This window comes from Urocitellus parryii, chromosome 9 (genome assembly GCF_045843805.1).
Source record: "Urocitellus parryii isolate mUroPar1 chromosome 9, mUroPar1.hap1, whole genome shotgun sequence".
NCBI lineage: Eukaryota > Metazoa > Chordata > Mammalia > Rodentia > Sciuridae > Urocitellus > Urocitellus parryii.
Genome location: NC_135539.1, coordinates 67,244,946 through 67,267,274, shown reverse-complemented (window position 1 = coordinate 67,267,274; position 22,329 = coordinate 67,244,946). Strand labels below are relative to the sequence as shown.

Here is a 22,329-nt window from a genome sequence, read left to right as displayed (position 1 = left end):
GAAAGAGGTGGAGAGGGAAAGGAAGACAAAGAAAAGAGGTAGAAGAAAGGAGGAGAAAGAAGAGGAAGATTGAGGCCAAGAGCCCACTGATAAGTCAGTTAAGTGGTTTTTTAATGAACTGTGGCAAATAACCTGGAGAAGATTGGTTCCTGATGTAGAGCAAACAATTGGGAGGTTACTTAATTCAGGTAAGAGGTAACAGTTGAAGCTTGGATGTTGTCTTGGAGAAGAACGGTGAAGATAAAGAGAAGTAATCAAATTTGACAGACATTTATAGGATGGTATAGACAGAACCACTGCTGGATTGAAACAATGGATCTGTGAAACCATTTGGAATGTGGCTTTTGTTGGAATTATTTTTAAGTTTAATTATGAACAATTTTAAGATAAATTAACAAAATTTCTTTATTCCACAAGTGGCTATTCAGAAAGTGGCTCGATTAATTTTCATTCTATTCATGTTAATATTAACATTAACGTTTTTTGATCTATGACTTTCCTGATATATAGAACTAGATTCTAATCATCAAAATCATTTTTTAGTTTGGTTGCTTTTAAGTGTATTCTTATCTACAACTGTTTTGGTTTGGATCTTAAATGTATTAAATGTTCCCAAAGGCCCATGTGCTAAAGGATTAGTGGCCAGTCTATGGTGCTATTAGGAGGAGGAGGAGGAGCCTTCAGAGGTGAAGTCTAGTGGAAGGAAGTTAGATCATGGGGGTGTGCCACTGAAGAGTATCCTGGGACCCCAGCCTCTTCCTCTGTCTCTTTTTTCTTTCTGGTCACCATGAGATGAGCAGCTTTGTTTCACCACATGTTCTCTGCCATGATGTCCTACCTTGCCACAGCCACATAAGCAATGGGTCAATCAGCCATGGATTGATCCTCTGAAACCATGAGCCAAAATGCAACATTCTTCCCTTTTAAGTTGATTTTTCTCAGATATTTGTCATAGCAGCAGAAAGCTAACACAACCCCCTAACAGTACTGCATCTCATTCTGTTGGGTGCTGATAATGCTTCCAGTTATGAGCAGATGGTAATAATTTACTTTTATCAATGGAGTTGTCTGGTTATTTTTTTTTACTTCTGATAACTTATTATCTTATGCTCCAATTAAGTTAGTTTATAAATGGAAGATGAGAACCGGTTTCTTCAAGATTTCCAAGTACATGCCAATCACGGCATGCAAACTTTAAACCCTTGATCTACTCTATTATCAAGTTTGTTCCAAATCCACAATAGGACACAAATGACACTCTTAAGGACAGGTTGAGATTAGGAGGTTTTCACATTTGACCCTCTGAAACTACCTTGAAACCTCTGGTTCTGTTCCACAATGAGTATAATTCAGGAAAAAATATACAAGGGGCTGGGGATGTGGCTCAAGCAGTAGTGCGCTCGCCTGGCATGCACAGGGCGCTGGGCTTGATCCTCAGCACCACATAAAAATAAAATAAAGATGTTGTGTCCACCAAAAACTAAAAAATAAATATTAAAAATTCTCTCTCTCTCTCTCTTTAAAAAAACATGAAATTATGTATCATGATACTTTAAGGCTATGACTAGAACTTATAACAAATAAGAATTATGGGGACATATGCCAATAATTGTGTATCTTCTAAGTAGAAAAAAGCTGTGCCACTAGAATTATTAGTGGGATACCTTAAATTATTGGGAATAATTCGTCAACCTCTGTTTTTAGGAGAAAACTTGATTTGAAGCAAATACCACAATGTGCTTTTGTAAGCTAAATAACTGAAAAATTAATTAACCCAGGATAAATGGGTATACAAAATTCATCTAGGAAGAAAACAAAGGTTTTATTACTTATAAAATGATAAGTTTTAAACACATGATATGGCAAGTTTCTTTTGCATATCAATTAACTAAATTTCACCCACACTTTCACATTAAAATATAAACAGCTCCTAACTTAGTCAATAAAAGCTTTATGTTCAGAAATGTTTTCTACAGTTATCAGTTCACATGCATGAAGATGTTTTAAATAATGGAGTTTAAAAATTTCATTTTACACAAATTGAATCTGAGTATCCTCTTAAGGATTCCATATAAGCATAATTGCTTGGAATTATCCTTATGTGACACCGAATAAGACTTGAGAAAGTTCAGTTTTGCATAGAAGACAATAAAACTCACAGTTCTCCAGAGCTGCATGATTGCAAATGTAGCTTTTGTCAATCTGGTGTTCAGTGGCCACAGAAGAAAATTCAATGTTTCCAACATTTAAGATGGCAGCGAGTATGCTGTATACACTTCCCAGTTGCTGAAACACACCATAGAAATGTAAGTTAGCATCAGAGTCTCCTCTTGACGACAGCAAGGTGGTGACTATGGCTGGGAGCAGCTGGAGAAGAAAGCCTCAGGTTCCAACATGAGAGGTCCTCCCCCAGACTGTGGTGTCAGACTAAGAGACACAAGTAGGCAAGATCCATGCAGGCTTGCCCTCATTTGCTATTCTGAGTTTAGAGGTGAGAACAGTGCCTGTTACCAAATAAGTATAAAATAAAAATAGAAACGAACGAGCTCTCAGAGGAAACAGAAATATTCATTAGGTTATAGATAAATCTATCCCTGTGAATCCTTAGAACTTAGTGTGGTTGTTACCATATGTACATTTTCATGACATCATTTAACAGAGGCTATGTGCCTTGATGAAGAAGAGTAGGAAAAGAAAAATATAAAGATCCTATCACCCACGTCAATGGATGTATATGACTTCAGGATAGGCATGAAAACTTTGGACTATAGCTTAGAGTTTATAGTTGTCATCACTGCTTTAATGTAAATTCATACATAATGTAGATTGAAAACATTCAGAAACACATATACACATACGTATGACTCTTTTTAAGGTGCTGGAGGAATTTTGCCAAGGAACCTGATAATTCTAGGTGTTATTCCAACTATGTTCATGGTGAAGTCAGGTAAAGAGACAAAATCCTTTATTGTTTTTTTTTTTCAGGTTGATGCATTGATTCTAGCCTAGTTCCCACACTTAATAAAAATGATTATTTCATCTACTCTTGACATTCCAAGTCAGGATGAACACTGTCTATAAAAAATGTCTTCAAGGACATTTATTCATTCATAAATAGCACACACATAGGGGCTGGAGATATAGCTCAGTTGTTGGAGTGCTTGCCTCACATGCACAAGGCCTTGGGTTCAATCCCAGCACCACACACACACATACAAAGCACATAAATAAACAACACATACACACATATATATATATATTTCACAAATATATATAAATGTTTAAAATGTATTTGTTGAATGAATTTTATTTATTCACTTGTCCAATATTTATGCCAGGCACCATTATAGTCACAGAAGATTCAGTAGTAGGAAGACTAAGGATTTTTATTTCCCTCTCTCTGATATTCTGTAACAAAACACTGATTTGGATTAAAGCTGGAAGTTCAAAAGACAGGAAAAATGGTCCAGGCTGCAAGGAGAGAGACAATAAGAAAATAAGCAAAAGATAAACAAGACACTTCAGAAATGCATAAAAGAGCCTATGAATAAAACAAAACAGAAAGGCACAATGAAGAGTGACTCGGGGGTGGCAGGGGGGAGCAGGAAGGGCCTTTCCAGTTGGGACTTCCGGGAGGGCTGCCCTCAGTGGAGGTGACACTGAAGCTGAAGCCTGAGTGATGGGAAGGAGCCTGCTATGAAAGGAACTGGAAACAGACTACTCCAGGCAGAGGGAACCAGAGCTAAGCCCTTCCTTGAGCAAAGAAGGAAGATCTGCATGGAACTGGAGGAGGGAGAGGGAAGGGAAAGAATGGTATGATAAGGATCTGGAAGGGTGAGCACAGGCCAGATCACCTGGGCTCTCTGGGGTTTGGATTTTATTCTAATTACCGCAGCACTAAACCCCCTAGAGATTTCAAAGCAGGGAGCAACATCTCTGTTCTATTTTACATTGAGAGTCCGGCCACTCTGCGGAGTTAGTGGCAGGCAGGATGGAGAGTCAGGAGGCAACTGCAGTAATCTGGGTGAAAGATGATGGTGATTTGGAATAGAAAGAAAAGATGGAGGGAATTAAATGGATTGGGGGTGTATTTTGGAAGCAGAACAACAGATATGCCAAGAGATAGGGTATGAATCACTTTTCCAAGAAAATCCTCCTGGTAAGGAATTGCCATCTGTCATGTGCATATCTTCCAGTGAAGTGACCAGCATGGGCTTCTGTGGTTTTTAGGTGGAGAAATTAATATAGATTTGATATTCTGCTGTATATTTTCTTTTTTATTTACTCAATGAAATCCATAATAAGAATATTCCTTTCAACAGTTTGTTGAAAACTGTTCTGTCAAAACTTTGTGCACGTTTGTCTATTACAGATTAGAAAATCAAGGTATATAAACTCTCAAAGTTGTATTTTTGACAGCATTTAGAGATTCATTATAGAGAACTACACACTGAATAATTCCTATTCAATTGTGAGTATGACTGCAAAATTTTTCTGAACTGTGGGGCTCTCCTTGATGTTCTGTAATAAGAACATCAATTTGGATTGAAGCTATAGGTTAAAAGACAAAAAAAAAAAAAACAAAAAAACAAAAAAACAGAAAAACAAAAAACAAGGCTGTGGCTCAGTGTGCCATGCCAGTAAATGCATGGCCTCAAAGGACCTTGGCCTCAGTCACAGGCATGTTCTTCACCAAGGGAGCAGTTGAGTTATCTGTGACCTAACAACGCATCATCTCTGTGGCTGACCATCACCAAAGAGACTCAAGTAATTATTTTTCATTAGAGAATTATAACTATGCACAGTAGTTGAGCTCATTTTGCTAAACATACATGCATGGAATCCGATTTGCTCCATTTCAGTCCTAGGAGCCCCTGCTTTCCTTCCACTCCCCCCTCCCGCCATTCTCATACCTCTATTCTATTGATTTTCGTTTTGCTCATTCATTTATTTATTTTTGATTGATGCTTTACACATCTACATAAAAGCGAAATTCACTGTGGTATATTTATGTGCACACATAGTGTGATGTTTTAAAATTCATTCTGCATTTCCTCCCCTTTCCAGTTCCTCCTCCCTTCCTCTCCGTCTCCTTCTTCTACTTCACTGAACTTCTTTATATCTTTATGATATCTAATCCCCCACCCTCTTCTCCCTTATTTTGCTTGGGTTTCTTCATGTGAGAGAAAAACATGTGGCCCTTTATTTTCTGAGTCCGACTTATTTCACTCAGCATGAAATTCTCCATTTCCACTCATTTACCAGAAAATGCCAAACTAAGTAAAACTCCACTGTGTGTATATTTACCACTTTTCTTAATCCGTTCATCTATAGATGGGCATCTGGTCTGATTCCTTAATTTGGCTCTTGTGAGTTGTGCTGCTATAAACATTGATGTGGCTGTATCACTATAGTATGATGACTTTAGTTCTTCTGGATAAATATCAAGTAGTAGGATAGCTGGGTCTCCTAGAGTTTTGGAGAATCTCCATGCTGCTTTCCAGAATGGTTGAATTAATTCATAGTCCCACCCAAAATATATGGATGTACCTTTTCTCTACATCCTAACCAGCATTTATTATTATTTGTATTCTTGATAATGTCCATTCTGATAGGTATGAAATGAAACCTTAGTGTAGGTTTGATTTGCATTTCTTTGATTGCTAGAGATTCTGAACATTTTTTTTTCACGTGTTTGTTGGTTATTTGTGTTTCTCTTTGGAGAAGTATTTGTTTAGTTCTTTTGCCCTTTTATTGATTGGGTTATCTGTTGTTCTTGGCATAAAGGTTTTTTAATTCTTAATATATTCTGGTTATTAACCTTTATGCTGAGGAGTAGCTGGCAAAGATTTTCTCCCATCCTGTAGGCTCTTTCTTCATGTTCTTAATTGTTCAATTTGCTGTGCAGAGCTTTTTAATTTGATGGCATCCCATTTACTGATTCTTGAGTTTTATTTCTTGAGCTTTAGGGAGTCTTGTTGAGGAAATTGGTGCCTGCACCAATATGATGGAGTGTTGTTCCTGTTTTCTTCTAGCAATCAAAAAGTTTCTGGTCTAATTCCTAAGTCTTGGATCCACAGTGATTTGGCTTTTATGCCAGATGACAGGGATCTAATTTCATTCTTCTACATATGGCTATCCAGTGTTTCTAGTAACAAAGGTTTTCTATTCTCCAACATATGTTTTTGGATCCTCTGTAGAATATTAGATGACTGTGAGTAGGTACATGGATTTGTCTGTGTGTCTTCCATTCTATTCCCTTGGTTTTTATGTCTATTTTTATGCCAATACCATGCTGTTTTTGTTACTATAATTGTGTCATATAATTGGAGATCAGGTATTGTGACGCTTCCTGCATTGCTTTTCTTGCTTACTATTGCTTTGGCTCTTCTGGGTCTTTTATTATTCCAGATGAATTTAAGGACTATTTTTGCTTTCTATTTCTGTGAAGAGTGCCATTGGTATTTTTATGGGATTACATTGAATTTGTATATTGCTTTTGGTAGTATGGCCGTTTCGACAATATTAATTCTGCCTATCCAAACACATGGGTGGTCTTTCTGTCTTCTAAGGTCTTCCTCAATTTCTTTCTACACTTTTCTATAGTTTTCATTGTAGAGATCTTTCACCTCCTTGGTCATTATTTCCCAAGGTTTTGTTTTCGTTTTTTGAGGTTATTGTCAATGGGATGGTTTTTCTGATTTCTTTCTCAGATGAATTTCCATTGGAATATAGGAAAGCTATTGATTTATGAAGGTTGATCTTGTATCCTGCTACTTTACTGAATTCATTTATCATCTCTAGAAGTCTTCTGGTGAAGTTTTTTTGGGTCTTCTAGATACAAGATCATGTCATCAGCAAACAGAGATAGTTTGACTTCTTTTCTTGTTTGTATTTCTTTACTTTTTTCCTCTTGTCTGATTGCTCTAGATAGAGTTGGGAGAACTATGTTGAACACAAGTGCTGAGAGTGGACAGCCTTGTCCACCTTGGTCTATTGTTTTCTTTCCTTGATGCGTCTTTGTGGTATCAGGGTTATACTGGCTTCATAGAATATATTTCAGAATGTTTCTTCCCTTTCCATTTCATGAAATACTTTGAGACAGACTGGCCTTAATTCTTCTTTAAGAGTCTGGTAGATCTCAGCTGAGAGTCCATCTGGTCCTGGGCTTTTCTTTACTGGAAGACTTTGAATTGTGGTTTCAATTTCATTACTTGTTATTGGTCCATTTAGGTTTTCTATGTCTTCCTGGTTTAATTTGGTCTGGTCCTACATATCCAGAAAAATTATCAAAGTCTTCTAGATTTTCTAGCTTATTAGAATATAAATTTTCAAAATAGTTTCTAGTAGTTCTCTGGATTTAAAAAAGTGGGTCTCTGGTGATATCTCCTTCCCCCCCCACTTCTGATTTTGTTGATTTATGTTATTTTTCTTGTTGTTGATTGCTATTTTCATATATTATGATATGGTTCTATTTCATGTCTTAATTTAATTTGAAAATATATTTTTTCCTGATAATGCTGTATTTAATACAATGAAAATAAGCTGTTGTTTATAAACCAGAGTGCAGAAAACAATATGGCATTTCATCAGAAAGCATAAGCAATGATTCTGGTGGAGAGGTTTGTCTGTATATTGAGTTTCAAATGCTACCTACCCAAATTTTTGTAAAAGTTGTTCAAAGAGGCTCTGATGAACACTGGGAAGGAATGACACCTGAAAGATGCCCAGTGGAGCGTGTGATACACTGGGTCACACAGCTAAATGACAGCTGAAATGCAGAACTTGGGACTCCTGGCAGACAGGACAGAGCACAGCTCTGAGAAATGATCAAGACCTCTGACTTGGATTAAATTCCTATGCAGCAGTCGTTTTAGACTGGAGGTTGTGGGGAGGAAGAAATGATTCTGCCCCAGGGAATATATGGGAATATCTGGAAACAGTTGACATTTTAGGTTATTGCGAGCTACTGGCCTCTAACAGGTGGAGGTCAAGGATGCTGCTCAATGACCTACACTGCACAAGTGAGACCTCACAACAAAGAATTATCTGGCCCTAAATGTGCTGAGGTTGGGAAACTGTCATATGAATAAGGAGGATCTAGACCCTGGACAAAGTCTCAAATTCCCTGTCCCAAAGAAAGGTCCTGAACTTTCAGCCTTTGCTCCCTACCATAGGAAAATATAAAAGAAAAGAAGTATTGAAGTAAGTCAAATTCATAATGCCCATTCTGGGTTAGCCTGTGTCCCCCATATTTCATATGTTAAAGTCCTAAGATACAGAACCTTCAAATGTGACCTTATTTGGAAATAGGGTCACTGCAGATGCCATGAGGTAAGATGAGGTCATGCTGGAGTAGGCTGGGTCCCTATTCCAACAGGACTGATGTCCTTCTAAAAGAATACCCCATGAAGAGACAGACATACAGGGAAAATACTGTGTGAAGATGGGTGAAGGCAGAGGGCTGGGTGATGCATATGCAGTACGAAGAATGCCAAGATCATCAGAGAACCACTAGGAGAAGCAAAGAACAGATTGTCCATTACAGTCCTCAGAAGCCAACACTGCTGAGATATTGATCTCAGACTTCTAATCTCCTGTACCACCAACAATAAATTCCTGTTGCTAAAGCCACTCAGTTTGTGGTACTTTGTTATGGCATCCCTAGAAAACAAATGCAGGATCAATGCTTTTTCTAAAATCAAATATATGAAGCAGATATCGAATTGCAAATATTTTCTTTTATTTTGAAATGTTTGAAACCTTTAAAAATATCAGAGACATAGTGAATAATCTGACAATTTTAGTGACTTAAAATCAAATGCTTATTTGAGGTGACATGGTTTTAATTTGAAAACTATAACATAACTTGATTGGAAATTACCTTCAAGTGTGTAAGGTGACTTGATTTACTACATTAATAATTTTGAATTATTAGATTTTCAGGGTTAATAAGTTTAAGTGCTTACAGAGATTTAGTTAAATAATTAGGAAGTTTAGGATGTGTTTATCCATCTTGTAAGCCAGCATGGTCAGAGTGAATAAAAAGTAATCTAAGCAGAACTTTCAAGCTCAAGGAAAAAACTAGATACTTGGTTTAAAAGTCATTAATATACTGAATTAAGTAAATACAAGTGACTGTAAACAGTCCTTTTTTGAGTACAAATTAAGTAAATGCAAGTGACTGTAAATAGTCCTTTTTTGAGTACAAATTAAGTAAATGCAAGTGACTGTAAATAGTCCTTTTTGAGTACAAATGTGACTTCTTTGAGCGGCAAAAAACAATTATCACTGTAAAACTATAATGAATCAATAAAAAACAGCCTACACTTTGCTTCATGATTATCCATGACGTTCAAGGTCAGGTTTAGATTCACGAACATGATCGGTGCATACACTTGCCTCTGGAATTATGTTCCTAACCAGTTTCCTTGCCTCCGGTCTTGCCCTTCTCCAATCCATCCCCCACATGGCTCTCAGAGAGATTTCTTTTCTATCAGGCAAATCAAGTCATCTTAAGTCTCCAATTAAAATCTTCCCATGGGCCCTCTTCCCTTAGGGATCAAGTTCCAGCTCCTCACACAGGCATGCAGAGGAGAATTCTGCATCTTCTTGTGTCTGTCTCTCTGTTCTCATTTCCAGCTACTGTTATCTCACATTTTCAGCCAGCCAAATGCCACAGATACTTGGTTTAAAAGTCATTAATATACTGAAGTCATTAAAATTCTTCAATGACTTCCATGTTCTATCCATACCTCTGTTTCTGGTTATGCTGCCCTTTCTTCCATGCCCTTCACATGATGTTTTTAAAAAATCTTTTACTGACTAACCCCAGAATTCATGTTTCTATAAAATTCTCTGTTTGAGACCACAGAATTGCCTACACTTTACTGAAATTATGCAATGATGCCTCATGTATTTATCTTCTATCAGACTATGAACTTACTGAGAATAGAGACCGACTCATTCATCTCGCATCTCTGGCCCAGGGCCTGGTAGACATCTGGAACTCAATAAATGCTTGTCAAACTATTTTGTTTTGTGTCAGTCAAGTGACAGTACAATTTTGTCCACTTTTCAAACAGAATCTCTCTTTTATTTGTCTCATTTGACATAAGACTAGTTTATAACGATCTTAATCTGTGGCTCACAGTTTATATTATCTTTCTCAGAATTTTCTTGTCATCTAAATGTCCCCTTCTTTTGGCCTCAGACTTTGCACCCTGAGTTCACAGTTGGATTTGTTGAGAACCTTATATACAGACAGGCTGTTTTCTTCTAAAAGTCAATTCATTCTCTAAAGGGAACAGACCCACGTTGGAGAAGGCCTGACTCCCCTGCACTGGGGAGATGCAGGCTGGTGCACGTGGTCCTTTTGGTGAAATCCATACTTGATGCCTAATTGAAAGGCTCATGGGGAAGTGGTAGGAGAGGGGACCACGCCTGGATCTGCCAGCAGGGAGGGTTCACCATGGAACAGGACAAGTTCTGGGGAACATGGTACCACTCAGTCTAGTCCTGGGACAGTGGAGTATTAATGATCCCAGTGAGAAAAGACAGAGGTGGCAGGCTGGGGAGGAGGAGCCTGGGGTCCGGATGTTATCAGAGCTCACACATCAGGCAAATAGGAACTGATGGGAGAGAAGGGAAACTCTGTAAATAGCATTTGCAGCTGTTAGTACATACGGGATATTATGCTCTTTATTCTTAGGTTGAATTCTGCTGATACTTAAAGCAATAAAATGGCATGAGCAATCTGCAAAGACTAGAATGAAATTTAAATGGCCTTCAATTTTAGTCATAAGATCATAGTTAATGAGAGAAATGACTCAGAAATTAACCATCCCTCTCCTCTCCTTTAAGACACTTAGATCAGAGAGGTTTAGTTATTAGTCTAAGGATACACACCCAGAAGCAAATAGTGCCAATGACATTAACCCAGGGATCTTGAACCTCTAGCACACAAATATTTTTATTATACCAACTGCCTTCCTGGTCCTGTTATTCAGTTCAAGTCATCAATGTTGCCTGAATCTTGATATTCCAGAATTGTAAATTGTTGCATTCTTTTTGAGTGAAAACAACTGTGTATCAAATTATTATTTTTAAAGTATTAATATTATTAAATTATTATATTAATTATTAGTAACCAACTTAAAGGGAACCACATAACCCTCCCACCCTAGCCAAAACAAATTTCTAAAAAATGAATTGATTGTATTTCATGGAAATTCAGAGCTTTGTATGATGCTTGAAAACATTTAATTTTGATCCCAGATTATTCTTTCATAAATATTATTTGATCCTAATTAAAATCCCAACTGATTTACCTGAAGCAAAAAAATGCCAGTTTGGGATTTTAGACTACCATAAGAAATACAAGTAAAATTACAGCAGAAATGAAGGGCATTCTCATAGACATAGGACTCTGGGTAAAGAAAAACAAAAATTCCTGTTATGATATGGTCTAAATGAGCTGGTAAATATGGTCTCCAAATGAGTTGAGTCATTGAACGACTAATCACTTATTTTAAAACTCTGGCAAGATAATGCTTAGGAAATCATGTGGTTTAGAGATTTTCAAGTTTTCCCATTTGTGTTATTTTTAGAGAACTTCTAATTTTGATTCGCCTGTCCTTTCTTTGGATCATGCTGAATCACAAATGACACGTGGATTGCAAACCCTGGGATTGTTTAAAGAGACATATACCCTGTGGGTGCTGTTGATACTCCTAAGAGAAAGCAGGAAGGAAAAGAAAGAGAGACAGACTCTGTCCTGGGAATCACCAAAATTGTGCAGATGTGAGCAGAGATGGCAGAGTGCTGTGCTGGGAGCACATGAGAACCTTGCTCTCTCATTTGATGTTCAAAGCTGCCTCTTTCCAAACGGATTTGAAGCAGCGACTGACAAAGAACAGATCCAAGAAACCAGAAAGACAGCATTTAAAAAATCAGGACTAGAATAAAAGAGAAACAAACACCTACTTAGTTTAATTCTAGGGTTTCAGAACCAGGCCAGCCTGCCCTGCTAACTCCCAGAGCTTCTGTGTGAGATGGGAGACCACTGCACCCTTGGAGGGTCACCCTGTACTGGATTAAAAGTCTTGATGTATTATCTAGCAGTGATGCTGCTTTCGAAACAGAAACAGATGTTAACAGTATCCTTTATCGTAAAAGACAGGTTTGGATGTTCAATAAACCCTGAGTATGTGTAAATTTGGAACATGCAGTTTTGAAATGAATTATATTTGTCAGTAGATGCTAACTGCAAAACTAGTTTAATTTTAATGTTACTAAACATTGCTCTACTAAGCAAGAGAAAGTAGTTGAACCAAATATAAGAGAAACATTTCCTCTAATGAGTGGAACTTAGAAGTAAACAAACCAATTAAAAATGATTCCTTGCTTCTAAGATAGCAACCTCTGGGGGAGTGGATTGGTAAGAAGCAGATCAGCACTTCTGGTGGGAAAAATCTGGGAAAAGGACTACAAACAGGCTCATCCACAGGTCCCAAATAGGCTGGCTGCCATGAGTGATGTGCAGCATTCTCCAGTTTGGAAGATGCCCCGAGATCCAATTTTCTTCTCCTGCTTTCCGCTAACCAGGCACCCAACAGAGCCAAGCCACCACCCAAAGGGAGCATCTATTCTTAGTAATACTGATCTTATGAGCAAGGAGTAGAAAAAAGGACATATGCTGCTTTTTTCTTTATTAAATGCACCCCAAATAAATTGACTTTGCTTTAAGCCAGGGTACTCCGGGTGCTTAAATAGGTTTGTCTTTACAGGTGTAAGCTAAGGGAAGGGTGAGGACCAGCTTGGAAGAGTCTTGGATGGGGAAAGTGATAATGGAAAAAATTGAATTTGAATTTTTGCTGGGGGAAGTGGGAAGTATGCAACCGGAAGTTGCCATGCCCAAGAAAGGGTTGGGGTTGGGATACAGTTAGGGTTCAGCTAATCAACATCCTGCTGCTTAGAGCAGCAAATGAAGGGTTTTTTTTTTTTTTTTTTTTTTTTTTACTTCTGCTGCAACTAATCTAGGAATTACATTGTGCTGAAACACTTAGGGGAAGTGACTTTGGTCCCTTGAGCCAGAATAAGAACAGAAGATTCAAGGGGTCCCCTATGACATTTGGGGCCATGGATTAGAGCACAAGAATGGAACAATGCTTGAAAGAGAGAAGCACATGGAAAACCCTTGCCTCTTGGGGCTTGTCTGCATTCTCTGGGTGGGGCGGGGTCACATATCGCTTCACATGACTGAAGTTCACATCTTTCTTCTAGAGCTAAAGTCCTTACAAACACATTTATTTCAGTGGTAATATAAATATCTATTTTCCTGAAATGTATCAGAGTCACCCCTGACTCCTGATGCTACAATTCCCCAAAGGCACTCAGGTAAGGTCAGTAGCACAGATTGCAGCATGACATGATGTCCACTAACTAGACCTCCTGCCAGGTAGAGTGTATGCATACCACTCTACCCTGCACATGAGCTATCCATAATATGCTTAGTGATCTCTCAGTTGTTCAACTCTTACTCAATCCTCCTCAGTTTTTATCTGAACTCTCAAGCAAAGGGTGCTATTTGTCAAACATATTCTGCTGTCCTTTGTACGTCCACCTAATCATTCTGTACCATTCCTGTCTTTTTTATTTGGGTAGGAGATGGAGGGACAGTAGAATGAAATTCATATACTGGCCGCTTTAGGAAACAGGCACTCTCTCTAGAAGAAAGTTCTTCACCGTAACATATTACAGCTAAGAACAGAGTCTAAAAGCTTTTGCAAAACCCCTCAGAGGCCTTATATAGGCAATGGATTTTTGTTCTGTTTTAAAGTCTGAAAGCTATTTAATACATCAGTGGAGGAAAGGGCTCCAGACATCTCTATTCTGCCTACAGACCACAGACCCCTTGATTTCCCACACGACAGCTTCAGTTTAGTCGTTTCAGAGTGGACAGCTGTCAGCCCAAAGCTCCAGGTAGGGTCCATCAATCAATGAAGATAATGTGTCATTTTAAAGATGAAGGTGGTTAAGTTGGAGCTTCTACTTTGGATCGAAAAAGTTACTCAACTTCAGCTCAAGAATTCCTGTGAGTAAAGTATTGGCCTAAGGATGGGCTCAACCTCGGTTTGTCACTGGGTCTAGAGAACAATTTCCTTCTTGTGCTTATGATTCACAATGTTCTGCCAAAAAAGTGAGAACTCTTTGGGGGAAGTCGTTGCAAAAATGTTCCCTGTGGTCCCAAGAGGAGTTAATTCTCTTTGATTGGTTCTAGGAACATCCTTCCAGGTCCCTGCTGGCTCTTCAATCTCTCTCACTTACCTGTCCCTATGACCAATTAATTCATCTAGAAACAGTTACCCCTGTTTGTTTAGAACTCAGCCAGGAACTCTTAAGTCCCGAGGCTGTAAAATAGCCGGGCAGGAAAGAGTCTCCCCTTCAAATCTGAATTCCTCTTGGTTCTAGAGAAGAGTCACATTAGAAAAACTTACCTTAAAAACCCAATGGTTTTACCACAGCCATTTCATTTGCCTATGACATATCAGATTACTCTGAATAGTCACTGTTAGAGATACTGTCTAAATCCTAGATCAAGTCCAATGACATTCATTTCACAGTTGTTTTGATTTCTCATTTCTTCAGTTAGAGAAGTCAATCTGTCCTATCCTTATTTTATTTTTCCCCCCAATTTTATAGGAACTTTACAAAACAAAATCTTTTAAAAAGCCCCCATTAATAGCTATTAAAAATAACTGAGACTCCATTTGAATCTATGTATTCTTATTTTATCAAAGATCTGCCTGGAATATCTCTAAGCTGTAATGTTAGCCTTGGGGACTTGAATTGCTGGAGATCTCTAGTAACACTGTGGACAAAGATCACCCTGACCTAACCATCCCCTGTTAGGTAGGGCCCTAATTCTGAATAAAAAGAAAAAAAAAACATTTATCGGTCCTTCTATAGCCTCAACCAGTTGGTAGAGATCACAGATCACACTCATTCCCTGGAAGCAAAGTCTTGAGACTATTGTTTCTCGGGTGGGTATCGAAGATACCCAAGATGGAAGCTAAAGCTTTCAAAGACAAGGCAGGACTGGGAAGCCATCTGTCACTCGAGCTGCAATGACAAAGTTCTGTATTTGGACAAAATCCTCTTGGCAGTAAACTTTATTGAATGCCAATAACAATTAGGTCTTTAGAAATATTACTTTCTAACAAGCAAATGGATCATGAGACTAAATATTATTGTTGACAGTCTCCTATTTTAGAAGGTAACTGCTATAATCTGAATCTTGTATCTCTCCAAAAGGCTCACATGTTAAAGACTTGGTCCATAGGGTAGCAGTACTGGGAGGTCACAGGACTTAGGGAGGTGGGATCTAGTGAGAGGTCTTTAGGTCATTAGGGGTGAGTCCTTGAAGGGAACTGTGGGACCCTAGCTTCTTCCTCTCTTTCTTCAATCCCTGTTTGGTGATATAAGTGGTTTTGTTCTACCACATATTTCTGCCATTGATGTGCTGTCTCACCATAGGCCCAAAACAATGAGGCATCACAGTTTGATGATTCATAGACTAGAATCATCAAAACTTCAGCTAATACCTTTTTTCTTTTAAGTTAATTATCTCAGGCATTTCATTATAGGGATGGAAAGCTGACTAACACAGGAGTCAACAGTGCCCTAAAAGCAGACTACAAAATTATAAGATTCAATAACTTCACTGTACATACTTAGAATTAATTTTGTAAAGTTTCACTTCTATCAGTATCTCCACATTTTATATCCTGCTGGTAACATTTCTAAATTTTTCAAGAGAATTTGGGATTTTTTTTTAAAGCTTACTCTCTTAGAGATCTGATAACCCAAGGAATCTCAGTAAACTTCTCAAGAAGACACATTACCTGTTTAAAGCTTCATGAGAGTGAAGAGTAATTTATGAAATTTCAATGAATAACACAGTATTTTCCTGAGAGGGTTCATCTAAAAGACTGTTTCACATTCAAAGTGAAGTTTTCTTTTATTATAGGATCTGAATCAATACAGCAAACAGGAAACTGCAAAGAGAAGAGTTTGAAAGCTGCTCTAAAAGCCCTTGGGAATCCCTATTAAATGAGATACTTTGGTGTAAAATAAAAAAAATATAGCCTATGGGACAGAGATATAGCCTTACAAGACTTCATTATTAAATTAGAAAAATGAAGAAATAGAGGAAACAAATCTTTTTAAGAAGAAAAAGAAGAAGCCAAATGATTGAATCAAAGTATAAAAAAGCTGGGCGCAGATTATGCCTGTAATCCAGCGGTTAGGGAGGCTAAGACAGGAGAATCGAGAGTTCAAGGCCAGCCTCAACAATAACAAGGCACTAAATAACTAAGTGAGACCTTGTCTCAGGGCTGGGGATGTGGCTTAGTGGTTGAGTGCCCCTGAGTTCAATTCCCGGTACACACACCCCCAAGAAAAGGAAAAATATTAATATCAATAATACAGATAATAAAAAATTTATAAGATATGCAAATATATCCAACTGTTTTTGTTTTTAATTTTTAAAAATAAAAATTGAAGACTCTTTGTAAGCCAATTTAAAGATAAAAGATCAAGGTCAAAAATTATATATGATTAGAATGAGAAAGGAAACAAAGCCAGAGATACAGGATAAATTTAAAGGATTATAAGAAAATTAAGCTAGCAAATTTATGCCATCAAATTTGATTATTATTCTTGACAAATTTCAAACAACTACAAAGCAAAGAAAAGTTGAGTGGATAATTACCATAGAAGAACCAGAAACATTATGAAAAGACTCAATATCAAAAAGGCCCCAGGAAATGATGCTATGTAAAACACTTAGCATGGTGCCTGGCATGTATTAAGTACTTAATAAATGCTCACTCTTGCCGTTAGTGATGACAGAAAGATATTTTAAGTTCAGATGTCTTTCATACTTACCTCCATTGTAAAGCCTATGACTTTGAAACACTGCTCGATTAATTCATACTGGGCTTTATAGAAACTATTATTCATCATGTCCTGTGCTGTTCTGAGTTGATCACTGTATAGGTACCTGAAATAAAGTATAAAAGGACAAGTGAAAAATACCTAAGATTAAATGGATATGAGGATATTTCTTATGAAAGTACAACCTGGTCGATTACCTGGGAGGCTTATTTTCAGGCAATTTGTAAAGGGCCAGTTTCTTCTTTTCAGCTAAACCAGCATAAATGTAGTAAAAAATATGAAAATTTTTTTCTCCACTGAAAAAAAATAAAACATTTTCAGTAAGGTGGTTAGTAAGAACATTAATTAATTGTTAAAATACTTGACAATGCAATTATTAGAACAGAAAGAACTTTGAGGGCTAGGGATATAGCTCAGTTAGTAGAGTGCTTGCCTTGAATGCATAAGGCCATGGGTTCAATCCCTAGCACCACCACAAAAAAAAAAAAAAAAAAGAAAGAAAGAAAGAAAGAACTTTGCCTGAATACTCCATTCTGTGGTTGTTTCTGTCACATTATTTCCAATAATCACTGTCAGTAAATTCCACCCACCATGATAAACAGTTGATATGAATCATTCAATGTCTGTTTGTGGGTGATTTCCATCATTGTTCTAGACACTGGGAATACAGCAGGAGCAAAGCAGTCAAGAATCCCTAACTGCTTGGAGTTTTTTGTCAGGGGGACAGACAGGAAAAGAAAAGAAACAATAAAAAATATATATAGCATGGCAGCTGGTGATAAATGTTGCATTCTCTAATGTACCCAGCATAACTCCCTGAGGTAGGCACTGTTTCCCCATTGTACATATCAGGAAAATCAGACTAAGAGCTACCAAATTCCCCCAAGGTTCCAGAGTTATATGGCTATTTTGGATGCAAACCAGGTCTATTTGACTCCAAAGTTTGTGTCTTTAACCATACTTTCACACAGTCTCTCTGAGGCTCAGTTTTCTCACCTATGTGAGGAGTCTTTCTTATAACTCTCAAATTCCATGACCTTAAGACTCTAGGTATAAAGATCATTTCTCAGATGTTGTAATAACACAATGAAGGGAATAGGGATCACAACAGGGTGAGTCTCTGGCTCAGGATGTCCCACAACGTGTTTGCTGGGACTCCAGGGTCTCACCCCCTTCTCCTCTTTCCCTGGGGCCCTCCTTTCACTCTGATGAGCTCTTGTTACAGGTGGTCCTAAATCCTCCCTTGACTACACATTCCACTATCACTAGCTGGGGTTGGGTCAGGGGAGGATTCTTCCTAAAAGGGTTAAATTAATATAATGCCTCAACTGTCAAGGCTTTGTAACCTTGCTTCTTTATATTATTTCTCCTCTTTCCATTCGTCTTAAACTCATACCATTACAAAGCTCTGGATGTGACCACGGGGCAGGTTATAAAATCCTACATTATTGCTCTTCTCTTGCCTGCCCTAGGCCATGACGGAGCTGTCTTAGGGTGTTTCTGTCTCATGCCCCATTAATGTCTGGATATCAGGTATTCTCCAAAAGTCTGTGTTGATGCAGGAATATTCAGAGGTGAAATGATTAGATTTTGAGAGCTCCGATCTAATCAGTCCACCCTACTTTGAATGGACTAACTGGGTGTTAACTATGGGCAGGTGGGTGGGGCATGCCTAGAGGAGGTGGGTCATGAGGGGGGGTCGGTATTATCCCCTGGAAGGGTTCATCTTCCCTGGGGCCCCTTCCCTCCACCTCCTCCTCTCTCTGCTTTCTGGACACCATGTGTGGAGCAGTGCTTCTCTACCATACCCTTCCACCATGATGTTCTGCCTCTTCTTGAGCCCAGAACAGTGGAGTTGGCCATTTATGAACTGAAGTCTCTGAAACCATAAGCCATAAGGAAGTTTCCTCCTTTCATTTGTTCTTGCCAGGTGTTTTGGTCACAGAGACAAAAGCTGACTAACACTCCCTACTCCAGGGCAGCAAGTCTTTCCCCCTTTGAGACACTCCTCTCCTCCTTTCCCTTACCTCCTTCATAGCCAGTGTCAATGAACTCAGGGACCAATGAAATATTTTCAGAAAAGGAATTACCATTATCAAGTTGTGATTTTCTCTTGAAAAGGGGAGCCTTTAAAGGCTTTTCCACTTGAAGACCATGGAAAAGGAAAAGTGTGTACTTGATGATATGCGTAATTCTACACAAATTGTTTTACTTAAAAGATCAGAATGGATTTTAAAACTTTCCTAGGTCTTCTCCTCCTGCATATGCTATGCAATATAATTACAGAGGAGATGGAAATTTAATCTTTTCTCATTAGAAATTATTTATTCTTTCCACACCCAGAAATTTTCAACGGTAACTTAAACATATACATATAGATTTCCTTTTTTCAAGGATGCAATAAAAGATGTTTGGAGTTTGGGGAACCCTGTGGCTTTATTTAATAATCTCTATTAAAGAAAGGTAAACTTAGAAGAGAGAAAGATGTACACATTTGGGCATGAATTATCCAGAGCTATCTGTTGAGACCATAATATCAAAAGAATTAAAAAATGAGGGAGAAGAGAACAAAGAACAAAGAACTCAAGGACAAATCTTGGCAAACACCCATCTTAAGACTGGATGGACGAACTGAAGTCGGAGAAGAAAAATTCAGAGAGGCAGAAGGAAAACCAGGAGAAACCAGCTGCAGAACAAGAAGTGAGGGTTTCAAACAGATGTGGTTCGCAGGTCAGATGCTTATAGGAGGACTGGCAGAGCCTTTCTTCCGAATTGGTCCAATTTACATGTTCCAAGCCCCTCTCTGTTGCTTGTTGTGACTGCAAGTATGAGTTCAACCAACTCGAACATTGCACATGAGCAAGGTTAGAACAAAACTAAAAGTTTTGTTTAGTTCTCATCTTTCCCCACCACAAGATAATGAAAATTCTCTAAGCCTAGCACAGCATATAATTTAGTTTGCTTTGTTCCAATGAAATCACATTGATGGCTCTGTGTGTCTCATCTTTAACACTCAAGTGATGCAATGTACAATTAGTGAAGTGACTCATAAATGTAGACACAAAATTAGTGGATTTCTCTTTAATTGCCAGTTTACATTTACTGAGAATTGTAATTTGACAAGACCTGGAGATACTGTGGTAAATAGCTGACCTTCAGTGGATAAACAACAGAGAGTTAAAACAATGAGAAAAGAATCCATCTCCAAAGATTACCCCCTCTCAGGTCCTCTCCCAAGCCCCATGAAAGTTGCACTTGAGAGAGCCCCATAGCATCTCCCACATGCCAATGTGACCAGTGTGTCCCAGGTCAGGAGTGCCTGGAGCAAAAGCAGGGTCTCAGCAAACTACCAAATATCATCTCTCTGACTCTGGCCGAACTTGCTTTGTGCATCCGTTAATATTATTTTTGAGTTCCACTCAGTCACTCGCAGAAATGTTCACCTGCCTTGGACCCTGAGGATCATCTTTGCATCTCAGCCTCTACTACCCTTGAACTTGTGGCAAAGTCTTCACAAGGGCGTAGCTTAATTCATCTGAGAAACTTTTGAACTTTTAGTAACAAGGTTTGGAAAACGAATGATGAGTTTTGCTTTCTTAAATCCCCATAGATATTCGCATAATGGTGCTTTCCGTTTTTATCTCTATTTATAAGCTCCCTCCTCCTAGACACCTACTCTCCTCAGTTCCCCTCCTTACCACCTACCTGCTCATTCTTAGCAGTCAAACTCCATTTCCTACTTTCCTGCAATAGTAGAGACCAATGAATGACCAGTGAGCTTTGCAACAAGGCACACAGGGTTCTTAGGAGACTGTGAGCTGCTTCACCCCAGGAATTATCTCTTATTTGGCTTATATCACCTGTGCTTAGCATATAGTAAGTAGTCCGTAAATATTTGTGAAATGGATGAACGAATGGATAAATGGTGAGCTCCTGAGTCAGAGACAAGGGTTCAAACTCCAACTCATTTATTTACCAGCTTTTTGATATTAAGGCAACTTATTAAAATGCTCTTAGTTCCAGTTTCTTCGTGTATAAAGTAGACAATAACACCCTGTCATCCAGCTGTAAGAATTAAATGGCATAATGGCTGTACCGTGCTTGCCAGGAATAATTGCTCCATAAATATGTTTTCCCTCCCTCTACAGCAGAGAGCACCAAGTCTGCCACTTCATTTATGACTCTTAGGGAACCTAGTAAAGGGCTGGCAAGGGACAGAAATGCAATCAATGCTTGCGGAACTACACTGTCGTAACAGGCGGAAATGGCAGTAGAAACAGCTATAATATATGTATGAGAGAATTATCCAGCACTGCCTTCAAAATGCTCATTTTCTCCTTGAAATTAAGTAGCCTCCTTAAAAACATTCCTTATAATCATCAACATTTTGAAAAAAAAATCGAAGTGACAAGTCATGAGAAATATAACCTATAAGTGTGGTCAGAGAACCCGGGTGGGATGAGGTGTACAGAGGTAAAAGAGAATAGAAGCCAATTTTCTTAAAAGAAAAAGTGAGTTCAGTTTAAAATATATGTGTCTGCTCTGGTTATTCCCTGCCCCTTCAGATCCTCCAACTTTCTCTGCCTTGCTCTGTGACCCCTAGATTCACTTCTGCCACAGCAACACCTGAGATCTGGGGTTCTGGGGCTCTGGGGCTTCCATTTGGCTTCCGTCACTGGGATGCACAGAGGACACTGGAGAGGAGAGGCACAGCATCTCACCTTGCCTTCCCCTTGACAGAGGCTACCGTCTTCAAGGCAAAAGACCTTACAGGACAGTCCCTGCCCTGTACAAATGGTTTCTCACCCTTGTTAGTGCCTGGGCACCTGGCCATTCCTTCTTAATTCTATGATGTCCTTACTGCCTTGGCAAATAGGTTTTGCAGTTCAACCCTTTGAACTTATTCTTTCCTTTTTGTAACCCTGATTGATATAATAATCCCTTTAAATGTATAATTTTAAAAATGTACCTATAAATAATGCTTCTACTGTTTGTCTGATATTTTCATTTTCGAAGGTCACAATAAACTTCTCTAAGATGTACAAAATACAATTCCCATTAAAGAAAAAAAGTAAAAATGGGAAAATGTTTTATTTTCAATTATAAAGTAGCCATGCTCAAATGATATCTGAGTTGTATTTTAACTTGATTTTCAATTTGGGACTTGGAATGCTTTCCCCAGTAAACAATATAGTAAAACTAAAATAGCTCTTAGGCAGCTAGAGGGAAAATGCTTAATTATAGCATGTCTTAAATATAATCCAAATTACTTTATTATTTACTTATTTACTTATTTTTGGTACCAGGGATTGAATCCAGAGGCACTTAACCACTGAGCAACATTTCCATCCTTTTTTATTTTTATTTTTT

General features: G+C 38.2%; 1 protein-coding gene across 1 annotated transcript in view; it reads right to left on the bottom strand.

Moving 5' to 3' along the window:
* Myo3a (myosin IIIA) overlaps window positions 1-22,329 on the bottom strand; it is a 200,593-nt gene that overhangs the window by 81,536 nt on the left and 96,728 nt on the right. Inside the window, exons 14-16 of the mRNA XM_026401190.2 lie at window positions 17,157-17,255; window positions 16,951-17,065; window positions 2,160-2,286 (exon numbers count right to left, since the gene is read on the bottom strand). Coding sequence (XP_026256975.2) covers window positions 2,160-2,286; window positions 16,951-17,065; window positions 17,157-17,255 — 341 coding nt within the window. The remainder of the gene's footprint in view (window positions 1-2,159; window positions 2,287-16,950; window positions 17,066-17,156; window positions 17,256-22,329) is intronic.